Source organism: Galleria mellonella, unplaced genomic scaffold (genome assembly GCF_026898425.1).
Source record: "Galleria mellonella isolate WM207_F2 unplaced genomic scaffold, CSIRO_AGI_GalMel_v1 utg19, whole genome shotgun sequence".
NCBI classification, from domain to species: domain Eukaryota; kingdom Metazoa; phylum Arthropoda; class Insecta; order Lepidoptera; family Pyralidae; genus Galleria; species Galleria mellonella.
Genome location: NW_026442028.1, coordinates 787,525 through 802,313, shown reverse-complemented (window position 1 = coordinate 802,313; position 14,789 = coordinate 787,525). Strand labels below are relative to the sequence as shown.

Here is a 14,789-nt window from a genome sequence, read left to right as displayed (position 1 = left end):
CTCTGATAATACATTGAAATTTAAATCATAAAGAAGTGTAGAGAATAATGCAACAGTCATGTATTAAATACCTTTTTGATTTTTTTTTTTATAGAAAATTGTTTATTTGAATAAAAATCTAAAAGATAATTAATAAACGATTTTTAAAAAATTACAAAACATGGTTATGTAACCAGAATAGTCAAAGAGTATGTAATTAGGGTAGACGATTGCTTTATAACGTAGCGATCACTTATTTGTATCCAATAATGAATTGATTCATCTATTTATTTGTATTAATTAGTTTAAAGTTTAGAATTTATAAATAATAGACTATGGGTAAGATAAACGTTTTTGCAGTTTTTGTTGGCAAGATAATGTCAATTATCACTCCATCATGCGTGCGTCAGTCATGTCTTATCACAATTATTATCAAAAAAAATCTGTAATCAAACTTTTTTTTTTATTAACCTAGAAAATAAGTATCAACTTATAAAAGAATTTCTACTAGAAAAATACTTATCTATAATTACTTTGAATAATATTTATATGTTATAAGGTTTTATTAATCGTAATTCTAAGTCAAGAATATAATTTCAGAGTGAGTGACAATCCAAGTATATAACACAATATAATAAAGTTATGATTTTTTAATCTTAAATTTATTAGTTTTACTGGTGTTTAATCAATTATTCGTACGTGGCTCCGTTATGAAAGTTTTGAACTTTACTAATTTTGTTTTATGTTTATGTTTTAGTATTTCTTTGCTTATAATATAATTGTCACCTTTTGTTTTTACTTTTTACTATATTTAAACAACAAATAAAAAAAATTGTACTTTCATTTTAATAATTACAGATGATGCAACAAGAAGAAAATTAACAATTTAAAACTATGTGATGTAATTATCACAAATATCACAAATTAATTGACAAACAATATGAGTTCACAAAAGGAGACTATAATAAAAATTGATGTACCAGGCACTGGAAGGAACAGTTCAAAAACTGAGATAAATATATTGTGTTTAGATATAACTCCATACAGTCAACTGACACAGTTCCTATGTTGTTCCGCCTTTGTTTTTATATGTTATCTAGCTTATGGATATTTTCTAGAATTAATATTTTCAGTACCTGAAGTAAAACCTGTGAGTTTATACATAACACTAATACAATTTCTTATAACAATGCTATTGAGTTACATTGAGTCTCTAATAAGGAATCCAATTAAGAGGAAGTAAGTATATATATATATTTTTTTTTAATAGTTTCTTTTTTTCTAAATTCTTTTTGTTAATGAGTCTTGGCACATCTTTCTTGGAAAGAGTTTTTATTAATGATACATTTAGCATAAAAAATAGTGCACAAATATGGAAGTATTAATTTTATTTGAATATTCTGAATTAAAGTTTTGATTATAAATAAAAAATCAATTATAAATAAAAATAAATATAATTTGAAGACTGAATATACTTTCATTTAGTGTTTCATATTTAGTTGTTATTCGGTTTATGGTCCCCAATTGGCAGCTGGTTTTCAGACCTTTTATGGTATTAGTACCTTAGGCCTACAGGTTTGCCTATTTAAATAATATAATATGTGTTTTATGTGTTAAGAATATATGTATGTATCAAATTTTATTCAAATTATTTGTTATGTGATTTAATAACAAATATCTTTATAAATTTCAGTATCCAAGCTTTTCAAAAATTGAGTTTAGTAGTTTGACAGTTACATATACATGCCTTTATTAAGGGTTTATACCCTCCTCCTCTCTGGAAAATAATCTTAAATATGCCCACATCCTTATTCATCCCAAATACTATGGGAATATTAAATTTATTGTTAATCGGTTCACAATCATATAATAATTAAAAATAATTTATTTTCAGGGTGCCATTAAAAACTTATGCAATTTTGGCAGCACTTACATTAGGCACAATGTCATTTTCTAATTTGGCACTAAGTTACCTGAACTACCCTACTCAGCTTATATTCAAGAGCTGTAAATTAATACCAGTGATGATTGGAAGTATTATCATATTAGGCAAGAGATATGGATTTTTGGATTATGTTGCTGCTATTATAATGTGTGTGGGGTTGACAATGTTTACATTAGGTAAGGCTTTTTTTGTTACTGTTCATGTTTAGTTTTAGTATACATATAATATTTGGGATGGAGAAGAACATAGGCTACTTTTTATAGTACTTAATAAATTTTAATAAACAATAAATTTCTCCATCTCAAACAATGTGTATACTAAAATTAAACATAACAATTAGTTGACCTGTTAGGACACGAGGAGGTACCAAACAAATAAACAATTCACTTTCACATTTATAATATCAAAAAATATATAATATAATAAGAATACTGTTGGTTAGCCAATTTCCATTTCAGAACATATGGAGCCCATATATTCTGTCATAAAAAATCACTCTCAACCACTATCACCTTACCATTAAGATGGCCAGAATGAGACTGTAGAAATGCCAGGTTGCACAAAAAACTGCTTCTATTGATTTAATACAGCAAATACTAAGGTTCTTGTTTCATTTAGTGAAGGATCCCTCTATATTCTGTTTGCCTACATGGTGATATTGAGAAAAAAATATTCCAATTATTTGCTGATTCCTTTAACTATATGGCATATTATTTTACTTTTAGATGTTTATAATCCCCAAAGTTCTATTTACCAATAAATTGTATGACACAGTTTTGTCAAAACATAGTTGTACAGGTGTAATAGACATTGTGTGAGATTAATTTGACTAGAAATAGTGAACAAATTGTATACTAATTAATAAAATTGAAGGAATATCTTTAGGAATATCATATCATGGGAAAATCTTTGTTCAAACAACTGATGTGGCAGATTTATTATACTCGCTACTCTTATTTTGGTACAATCAGTTTCCCACAAGAATAAAAAACTTGAAAAGTTACTCCACAGAATAGCTGGAGATGTAGTACAAATTCATACTTATTTTTATTACATAAAATTCTTAATATTTTAATCTATTTTCTTTATTTGCAGCTGACTCGAAAACCTCACCAAACTTCGATGTCATAGGCGTTATAGTGATATCTCTTGCTTTATTATGTGACGCTATAATAGGCAATGTGCAAGAAAAAGCAATGAAGCAATTCCAAGCATCAAATAACGAAGTGGTGTTTTATTCATATGCAATTGCTTGTGTATATTTGGTAGCAATAACTAGTGTTACTGGGATATTTGTGGATGGTTTTGTCTACTGCTCACAGGTATTATTTTTTATGCGACTTAGAATAGCTAACAAGTCAACGGCTCACCAGATGGAAAGTGGTAACAATTGCTTATTTACATGAACAGTACCACCCATGATAGCTTTCATGCATTGCCATACCTAAGAATTAAGGTGTTATGGCTCTGTACCCTGTAATTTTATTGCCAAATCCTACCCTTCAAATCAGGGCAAGATTTTTAGTAATGGAGATTAACAATTGCATTGCTAGCAATATATATACCCTATTAGGTTGATCTCCATGCGGTTACCCCTGAAAATCATCATGATTGATTTATTGTTGAATTTGTCAAAATGGGTGAACTGACCTTCTTCATTATCATCTTTCACTGTTGCACTGCTAGTGTATACCAATAGCGCAGGCGGGGTAATCATTCCATTTACTTTAAAGAGTTTTTAATGGATGATCCATTAAAAATCCCTTCAAACCGAAATACAGCCATGCAAACAACTGCTTCACGGCAAAAACGAATGGTTAATTTAAAGTTAAGAAAATAACTAAGGCAGATGACTTTTGTACAAATTCTCCCTCTGGTTTATTTTTATATAAATATTTTTTCTGAAATTATACGTCACTTGGTTACTTCATTGTACATATAGAGCAATGGCTATTACAGTCATCTTGACTCCATTCTGAAACTTAGTTTAAGTAAAGATTAGTTTAAGTGATGCAACTCTAAGGCTGGGGTTGTGGGGATTATTAGTAATGGGGACTGGCAGCCTAATCCTAATAATAACATGTCAGAAGGACCTCCACATAATTTCTGGTAAATTTGTCACGACAGGCCAACAATAGGATTTCTTTCTCATCTGTCATCCCCAACTGGTACTCCGCCAGCGTAAACCAATAGCGCAGGCGTGCTTATCATTGCATTTTCATCCGTTAAAAAACTTTTGACATTTAAACTTTTGCAGACTCCAATCACGACCTATACGAACATATTCCTGCTCAGTGTGAGCGGTTATATGGGTCTACAGGCGGTTCTAACACTCGTGCGTATATGTGGCGCCACCGTCGCCGTCACTGTTACCACTATGAGGAAAGCTCTCTCCATTGTGATATCGTTCTTGCTGTTCAGCAAGCCTTTTGTTTTCCAGTGAGTATACTTGGATTTGTGTTATAGTTTCGAAATCATTTAAACTCTATTAGTAATCCGAAAGATGGAAATATAAATAATCATATATTTTACTATTTCAATATATCGTTTACAAAACTACACGTTTTGTAGAAGAAGAAACTAAACAGATTTTTTCAACTGTATGTATGTCCAGTTCTTTGGTGCTGTGTAGCATAAATGACTTGTTGGCTTCTAAAAAAAGGGAGTGCTATGCTCCATAACGACTTCGATCTAAAACTGATTCTATAATAATCTATTATCATGTTTTGGTTATTACAAATTGATTCTATAGGCACGAAGTCATAGTGCATAGGTAATAGCTTATAATTATATATATTACTACCTTTTACTCGCGACTTCGTCTATGTGACTGAGAAGTTAGTCTATATAAAGATAGAGAAGGCTCTATCCTATATACATAGTACGTATATATCAAATTTTATAGCGATTGGTTAAGCCTTTAAGGTACTGTAAAGGAATAAACAAACAATCTTTATTATATTATTAAGATTTTTTTTTATTCTACAGAAAGTAATCTATATTTATAATAAATCTTTTTTTTTTATACAACTTAGAATGACAAACAAGCTGATGGCCCACCTGATGGAAAGTGGTAACCGTCGCCTATAGACATGAGCAGTATCTGTAGAGAGGTCAATTCTGTACATGAAATATATTTCTAAAAAATAACTATCAGGGGGTGATTAGTGATCGATACTGATGCCAAAAATGCAATCAGTAAAATTTTTGTCTGTCTGTATGCTCGTTATAGAAACAAAAACTACTCGACGGATTTTAACGAAATCAATCTTGGTACAATTATTCTTCATACTCCTGGGCAGATTATAGTATACTTTTCATCACGCTACGATCAATAGGAGCAGAGCAGTGAAGGGAAATGTTGGGAAAACAGGAGAAGTTACTCCATATTTAAACTACAGTCGCGTGGCCACTTTTTAAAATGTAAAAATGTCCACCCGTGTGACGCCGGGATGGGCCGCTAATAGGTAATAAATTCGTAATTATATTTTTTTATACCACAGGTATGCATGGTCTGGTATGCTGGTCGCGTTGGCGATATATTTAAATCATTACAGTAAGAAACATCCTCATTACATTCCAATGCCGATAGCCAGGTGCTGGCATTACTTACAGTCTTTCTATCAATCAGAATATAGATATTTGACAATAAAAAGTAAAATATATTCGGATACTGTATAGAAAAAAAAGGTTATTATTATATAATTGTAAAATTAATAAATGGTTACTCCTTCCTCTAGATGAGGTACTAACGAATTTATCGATAGAATCGTATCGTTCAGCGCTTACCTTTTTTTATTTTATTATACCACTGAGATGGCAAAGATGCATACGACCCACCTGATGGTAAACAGATGTCGTTGCCTATGAACGTCTGCAATACCAGGGGCATCATGCGCGCTCGTTGCCGTTCCTGAAGAGACATCTTTACTTCTTTTTTGAAGAACCCTGTGTAGTCTCTTGGGAAAACCTCGAAAAGCTGAAATAGAACAAGACAGCGCACATCTCCATCTCAGTCTATGTCATGGACTGGCTAGCGTCAACGATTCTATCAGTAGATTCATTTATACATTATCTAGATTAGCTAATAGGACAATTTTCTACTGTAAACGTCGTGGTGAACGTATACACGTGACTTGCCAATATTGAGAAACGCAATTTTGTATATTGTTAAAGAAAATGAGATTAATGGAATACTTGTAATATTATAATTATATTTTATACATTAGATGAAATCAAATGACTATTTTAAAATAGCAAGTAAGTTTGTGATCCGAGCACTTATCTGCAGGCTGATTTTTGACCTAATTGAATTAAGATTAAATCGAAATCATATTGAATAGTGTAATGGTATACGCTCTTAATAGGTGATAATAAAATGGTAACCCCGCCCGCGCTATTGGTTTACGCTGACGAGGCACCAGTGAGTGATGATAGCGTGGAGGTCGACCTGATACGATGCTAGCAATGGGGCAGTTAGACCCCATTACTAATAATCCCTTTCCCCTGTCAAATTGTATAGTGATGACATCCTTTCGATGTCTGTTGTTATGTTTATTTATATAGTAGTGAAATTACAGGGTACGAAAGCATGACATTATAGTCCTTAGGAATGACATCGCATGGGGTGTACCATGGACGTTACAATGCATTCCATGGCGCTATTCATATAGGATATTTATCAGTAGGTTTATTTACTATTTTTACATGTAGGTATAAAAAAAATATGTTTATATGTTAATATTTCGATTTACGCATTAAAAATCGGTCTGATGTATATAGGTCACTTGTTTGAATCTTATACTATTTTATTCTCTTAGTTCATTATATTTATAGGTTGGTATATTGCTAATAAAATAACTTCATTTCCAAACAAGACTGTGATCTGGGAATATTTTTGTTTTATAATCTGTATCTTTTTTTTTCTTTTGCTGTAAAATTTACTCACAAAACAGTATTATAATAATACTTTTCGAAATCAGTAATGTCGAAAACACAAAAACTATTTTATATTTCTTAACTCAAATTCGAACTTAACTGGCGTATTGCAATTTACATTTTGTATTCTGTATACAAGTAAAGTCGATGACAACACTATTTCTTTAAGTCTATGGTAACTGTGCTGCCATTCTTTCTTTCAAAATTATGTTATCCTATAAAGAATGACATATGATTATATACAAATATAATAAGAAAATGTAAAATATTTAATAGGGTATTTTTTATTTTATATATTCATAATTTGTTACGACAATCAACTCTCAAATGGTAATACACAAATTTAAAGGAATCAGTATGACTATAATTTCGATGATACACTTATATCAGGCTCAAACGACGTTCAGAAACTGAAAGATTATTCAATTGTTAGTACTTTTATAGTGTAATATGAAACATATTTAGTTCAATCTTAGCTGTATTAGGCGAATAGGTTCAATTCTTATCGGATGTTTATAAAATAAAAACTACCGAATTCATATAAGGTAATTATTTTAAATTATTTTCAAATAGTCAATGTTTAATGTATTTTATTGTTAATTTATTATAATTAATTTTAATCATTGACTCTTAAAAGCAATTTATTTTTATTGTAATTATTATCAATGATAAAAAAATAGTAACTATATTTATATTGTATTTTTTTAAATTAAATTATACATATAATGTATATGTTATTTAATAACTGTATTCTTTTTATAAAAGTGTAAATAAAAATCGTTATTTATATCAATGACATTTATTTCATTGTATGTACAAAATCTTAGAAATCTAATTCATTTTTCAATACAAAAGTGTCCAAATTTAACTTGTTTGAATATTTGGAATGTTATTTAAGACACTATTTTCATTGGCTTTATATATATATATTATCTAGGACGAAAAACGAGTAAGTGATTAAAGCATAGTTTTAATACTTTTAGGCTTTAAAATAATTTCAATGTAGGCTTTAATGGGACCACAGATCTTGCACAAAAATATTTGCTACTAGCTAGGTACAAATCGTATCATTCACGTTCAAGTATTACCGGATTAATAATGGCAGCCTTCATTATGATATTAATAAAAAATTCATAGATTATTACTATTTAGCAATGAGTAGAAATATAAAAATCGAATATCAATTAGTATATTCCTGCTCGAGTGCGCGACGCCTGCGTCTAGCAATAGTCTCGAAATATTTTAGTGTAAGACCTGTAAACACTAATAATGACAGTATTATGTAGAAGTATACATGTAAAAGTACCTTTTTATTCATAAAAACACAAAACATCAGTTATACTAGTTTCTTAGAAACTGAATATTCATCTTGAAAGTAAAAGGCCAAACCAATAAATTTTTTTTTTTTTTTTTTTAGAAATTTGACGTTTTTATGAATAAGGGGTTTAGTGTCTTGGCAACAATATTATTATATCTGGTAGACAATTTCAAACGTATCTGGTAATAATTATAGACGAGTGTCAATGATCAGTCGATATTAGATTCCAACTATAATAACAATAGTGTTTATAATACAGTATAGCCATACGTATGTAAGGGGATATTGGTCAAATTAACATTATACAGGTCACAAGATCTAACTACGCTAGAAATTAAATATGCTCCGTCAACGTCCGCCGTCCACACTAATTTACAAATAACTCTTTGGTATACAGTCCTAAAGCTAGTTTTATTTGTCTTTTTACATGAGGGCAGCAGTCGGCCCCTTTGCAGTTAGTAATTTGAATATCTAAACTTTTAAATAATTATTGTAATTAGCAATTTTCTGAATTGGCTCAGGTCTAAGTATTCTGGTTTGTGTATATATTCGTTGCCTGGTTCCTCATAATATAGTGTGTCCTAGATTGAGGATCAGACGATTGGTATGAGCGTGTGGCATTTATTATTATTATTGTTTTAAAAATAACAAAAAATGATCATAACATAGCAGCAAATTACGAATAATCATCATATAAATTATATGTAAAATCATTTATACTTTTACAATTGATACCAGGAGATCAGAGTTGCAAAGGGGCCTAAATTTATTGAAAAACAAATGTATTGATTATGTGTGCAAAATAAAGTATAATGCGATAAAAATAGCCCATTAAATCCGTGTATGAAACTATAAGATTGCAGGTGGCAAGATTAAATACGGCGCACAGATATTGTAGTGAAAAATGAAGGAATGGACAAATCCGCTTGAATAATAAAATACATAATACCTTTATCCCGTAGGAAAAGCACTTGTTATTAATGGAAACTAGTTGTTATTTGTTAATTAAGAAGAATAACTTACTCCTCGCATACATTTTCCTCTGTAGGAGTGTCGTACACAGATTTCATGGACTACAGCAGAAAAATACTAAAGTTATCCAACCAGTCATGTGTATTTATACATATATATCTTTTATAATTGGGATTTATCATCATAATTACAGTGGAGCATAATCGGAGATCTTTTTATACAGTGGCCCATAAGTGATGAAAAAATATCACATTTCATTTTAGAATATGAAAATATCGTGTAAATTTTAAATTTTAAACCTTATTGCTTATGTTGTAGTGAACAATTTCTTTTGTACAAAATGCAAAATAATAATCTACTTGTGCTTAAGCTAAAGAGGCTAATAAATAAGAACATAGGTATATGTGAAAATTGCATAAGATTATAAATACTTAAAAGTACGCTTAGTGGAATTATGCGTCATCTGTTTCAACGTCACACTTAGATACTACAATTATTTCAACAATCTATAAATCAAATCAGAAGCTGACGACCAATAAATGACAAGCTCACGCGTTCCTGTATTGTTTTAGTAAGTAATGCTTCCAGTATAAAAAATACTAAACATGAAATGAAATTACAAGGCAGTGTGGAGTAGTCATTACAGTTTTGGCAGTGTATTTAGCATCAAAATCGACCAAACCCATATATATGTATATACAGAGTGTAGCAAATATTGCATTATAATTCGAATCTAGCGATAATATTACTATAAAACTGAACAACTTACTTAAAACTTCGTATAACTCCTTGATTATTTATTACTGCTTGATTAAGTATGAAAGTTTATACCACCTAGAAAATTATTCAGTTTCATCAATACCATTACGATATCCCTTACACTCTGTACATATATATGTATAATTCTGCCAAATGGTAACGCGATCCTGGCTGTTGAGAAATCGTCATCAGGCCATCAGACAATATGTGTCTAATGAAAAGAAAATTAATCTGAATTGAAATATTATTTTACATTATTCTCCCGATTTCCGATTATTAATAAAAATGTAATGAGTACTGTCCACACACGCGTCATAATTCCCGTATTAACTAGAGGAGCCATACATTGTCTTTCACCATTACAATTATAAAAACTATTTCACTATATCACAGCACTAGTCTTGCACTTCTCTGTATGGTATCTCACTGGTCACTGTGAACGATTCGAAATAGTGATTTAGGAATTCGAACGTTGGCCGCTTCTCCGGTATCGCGTCCCAACATTGCAGCATCAGTCTATAGATATCATCCGGTAGGTAGTGTCCAACCGGCTTTGGCATTCTATAACCTCTTTCTACTTGTTCTATAACATCTTTGCCGTGTAGACCTGGATAAGGAATCTGCCCATATGTGAATAGTTCCATAAGGAGAATACCGTACGACCATACGTCACTTTTAATAGAGAACCTTCCGTATATAATCGCTTCGGGGGCCGTCCACTTCACAGGGAACCGTGAGCCCTGCTTGGGACAGTATTCGTTGTCTTCAATCACTCTAGCAAGTCCAAAGTCACATATTTTTGCTACGTTATTTTCACCTATTAACACATTCCTAGCGGCTAAGTCTCTATGTATTAACAATTTCGATTCGAGGTACTCCATACCAGAAGCTACTTGAGCAGCGACGTATATGAGGTCTTCGAATTGAAGAAACTTTCCTTCCCCGTTTCGAAGGAACTCTAATAGTGAACCTTTGCTCATGTATTCTTGGACGATGTACACGGGTTCTTGTTGCGAACATACCGCGTAAAGTGCGACGAGCCGCTTGTGCCTAAACTTCTTCATGATTGCAGCTTCTTGGAGGAATGCCTGAGTAGACATAGTGCCTTCTCTGAGCGTTTTTACGGCGACCTGCAATAGAAAACCATTATCATTTAGATGACATTTATCGTAAATATGGTTTTTGTTCCATTAAATGTTTCAATTTCGATGGTGAGGGTACATTTATTAGAACAAAGAGTCTTATTCATGTATAATATCATTAGATTTTATCCATGAGTTAGTCTGTATGACAGGGATAAAAAGTAGTCTATGCCCTTCTCATATTATATGTACAGAATGTACTTGAATACAAAATTTCATAATAATTGGTGAAGCGTCAAAGAGTAACAAACAAAATAGCTAATTTAGACATTTATATTAGTAATAATTTATATGTAATTTAATATTTTATAAGGTAAATTACCTTTGAATTTATGAAACCTTACTTAAGTCACAGATAGTTTCAAATTACTTCCAAATAGGTTATTGAAAGTAATATGAACCTGAGTAATAGTGCTACTGGGAATTTTCAACATTAATTAAACTTACGATAAGCAAAAATAATATATTTGATATTTATTAAAGAATGATTAATGCACTTTTTTATTTATAAATAATGATTTATAAGTGCTGTATTGGTTCTACATGAAATATCATATTTTTTTCTTAGAAAAACAGGTTACTTTTTATGCAACTCAAAAATGGTAACCAAGCTGATGGCCTACCAATGGAAAGTGATAACCGTCACTTATAAACATGAACAGTACTATGCTATGGAACAGAATAGACTGTCGCCCATGATACCCTTTACGCGTTACTATTCCTGAAGACTAAGGTGATATGCTTCTGTACTTTGCATAGCATCAATTTTTATATATTTTTAAAAATTCTTCATATAATTATATTACACATTCAGTTAAATTGAAATAGCATTAGACTTTAAATATGTACTGAAATACACTGACCTCTATAGTGTTCCGCCATTTGCCATAATACACCTCCCCGAAGTTGCCTTGCCCTAGTTTCCTGATGAGTTGTATTTCACTCCGGGGGATCTCCCATTTATCGCGCAACTCTGGCCCCAAATCCCACATCTGAGGTTCGGGCTTCGGACACGGCCGCGCTAATACATGACAAAGTCCCAATGCGTTCTCTGGAATGTGAAAAATGTTATCTATATATACTAGGGATTGATATTGTAAAGAGGAAACATATGTTTGTAATGGAAAGATGGATTATCTCTAGTTTCTGACAAGTACACATCTATATCGCTTAACTGCACTAATTAATTGTTAAATTGCTGATTTTCGCTAACAAGATCTCTCTACGCATATAGAGTATATGATAATGGTAGTGCATCACAATAAACATTAAAATTACGAAACTCTAATGAGGATTTGGCTAAGAGGTGCAGGACTAAGTGTACAATCAAATATATGAATATACAGACAAGTAAATTAACGGAATTTATTTTGAAAAAGAACTTATATGACTTACTGTGCAACAATAAAATGTAGAACTGTTTTGCGTCAGATTTTTCGTATAGCACTGAGGGTAGATTAACAAAGTTATTACAAGTAATTTTCAACGTCAAGCATTACTAGTTATTCATCAAGTCACATACGGAACGTTCTGATTCACGTAAAATATGAATAGCTCGTTGCAGCAATTGTTTGACAGATTAAAGATAGGAATGGAAAAACAAACAGAACAAATTCATGCTTCTGTGACTAAAACATTAACTGAAACTTTGGAAGGTAAGTTAAAGCCTTTACAAGAGGAAAAATTATTATTAAAAATAAAAATATATCAAAAGGGGAAAAAAATTGGAAGAAATGGAAAATTAAAGTGCACAAAATCAATAATATATCTCTAAATAAAATACAATTATTGTTTGAACCTAGAAACAAACGTATACACTCAGCTAACAGATAATTATGCGTTCGTAATAAAAGAATAGAAAACTAAAACTTACTTGTATAAGACATGACTAGAGCCGGTAAACTTGGGAACGTCTGATTAGTTGCTATATAAAATCCTCCGTTGTCCAGAGGTTTGATTTTGTAGTGTTTCACATGGTAACCTCGACCTTCTTCCCAGTCTTTGACGCTCAAGCTGAAGCCGTGAGGATTGTGCTCTGCTGGTCTGACGAGGAACGTCCCCCGAGGATTGCTCTCGGCTAGTAGCAGCTTATCGGCCTCCTTTCTCGATACGTGCGGGAAGAACCAACTGCAATATGACGGTTGCCTTTAGCTAAAAATGTCGATTAGAATGTGAAGGGGGATGGAGCCGTCACTTTTGCCCTTTACTATCCACTATATTAATTCTCGATCCGATAGTTTGAATACACGATTGAAGTGTCTGTCATTGCGTATTTGTTATGAGGCATCGTAGTAGTTCTTAAAGGGGTGAAGGGGTTTGTTCTTATACTTTTCCTTTGACTCTAGGGAAGTAGGTGGGTATTCACTGGCAAACTTTGACATAATTTGATCTGATGCTATGAACAACAGTTTGCAGATTATTCAAACCGCAACATGCAATAGAAACACATAATTGAACTCAACATATTAATTTTAATGAGCTGTTGTTGGCATACAAGATGAGTACTGAAGTCCTAACAGCAGATGATCTGTGATCAACTTCATCTTCCATATTTATAATAATAACGAAGACTACGAGTTTAGCGTTATTAGATTAATTAGTGGTAAAAATTAATAGTGATGAGTAGTAAGGTAGATAACCAAATCTGACTAAAAAACAAATCGGCCGGCAGCACACCTGCAATGCCTTTAGTGTTGTGGGTGATCATGGGCGGCGGTAGTCACTTACCACCAGGTGAGCCGCATGCTAGTTTGCCCAATGTGTTGTAAAAAAAAAAACAAGAACCACAAACGGCGGTGTTATAATAAGTCTGAAGTCTTCTGTTTTTGTTTATTACATTGCGTTTCTAAACTAACTTAATAAAGACTAGAGAGAGTTCTTATCATTTTTAGAAAAAATATGTTCTTTGTATCGTCTGCATAGATAACCTAATTGAACAATATTTGTCAATAAATTTATCAGTAGCATTTTATTACACATTATGAAATTACTAAATATAGAACAGCAGTCTAGAAAAAAATATATATATAAAATGGGCAATGTGTAATAAATATTTACATGGTAGGTATTGAGTAATGAAATGAAGCTCTTTGAATTATCATAGGTATGCATATTAAATTTATGAACCGGAAGTGAACTATAAAAGCCCGAATCTTAATATACTTATACTTTGATTGTGTTCACTGATATGGAACAACGACTAAGTAACTACTACACTTAAGGCAAGGTGGCGTTCATAGAGAGAGACGCACCATTATTCATTATTATGCATTGTGCATGCATACATTAGAGTTTCAAATTTAATATACTCGTAGATGTGTTCACGCACGACTGTAATACCATATGGGATAGTCAGAGGCGTCTGTCGATATTTGGTAACTAAAATAATACTTTTTATTCCTTTTTGACGTTACTGGATGAAAGCATCGTCATCATTCTAAAATTAGTTTTATTGATGATGTATTAGTATAAATCTAACTATGGTGTTAGGTAGATTAAAATAATGATTATTTGGGTTTTTGTTTTATTATACCTTTTGTGTTTTGTTATAAAATGGTAACATATGAATATAACGAATTAGTTCATTATAGAGAGACATTACCAATAAAATTGTTTAGTCAATATTTAATAAAAATAATAATAATAAATATTTATTTCTATAAAACATGGTATACAAATCTGTTTTAATTTTATTTAAGAATGCACATGTCTTGCTAGTCATATTGCATGCAAATTC

At 31.4% G+C, this 14,789-nt stretch overlaps 2 protein-coding genes across 3 annotated transcripts in view; one reads left to right on the top strand and one right to left on the bottom strand.

Moving 5' to 3' along the window:
* Positions 1 to 394: 394 nt before the first annotated feature.
* On the top strand, positions 395 to 6,947 carry LOC113521306 (adenosine 3'-phospho 5'-phosphosulfate transporter 2). Its single transcript, XM_026906807.3, has 6 exons — positions 395 to 580; positions 838 to 1,218; positions 1,874 to 2,100; positions 3,020 to 3,246; positions 4,182 to 4,363; positions 5,428 to 6,947. Exons 2-6 carry the CDS (start codon positions 920 to 922, stop codon positions 5,603 to 5,605), a joined length of 1,113 nt encoding a protein of 370 aa, XP_026762608.2. The 5' UTR covers positions 395 to 580; positions 838 to 919; the 3' UTR covers positions 5,606 to 6,947.
* Positions 6,948 to 8,562: 1,615 nt separating this feature from the next.
* The window catches only part of LOC113521262 (tyrosine-protein kinase Src64B), a 70,527-nt gene continuing 64,300 nt past the window's right edge, over positions 8,563 to 14,789 (bottom strand). For both annotated transcript variants that reach the window (XM_052894042.1, XM_026906748.3), the window contains 3 exons: positions 12,927 to 13,180; positions 11,917 to 12,104; positions 8,563 to 11,041 (listed from right to left, as the gene is read on the bottom strand). In XM_052894042.1, coding sequence (XP_052750002.1) covers positions 10,307 to 11,041; positions 11,917 to 12,104; positions 12,927 to 13,180 — 1,177 coding nt within the window. In that variant the 3' untranslated portion in view covers positions 8,563 to 10,306. The remainder of the gene's footprint in view (positions 11,042 to 11,916; positions 12,105 to 12,926; positions 13,181 to 14,789) is intronic.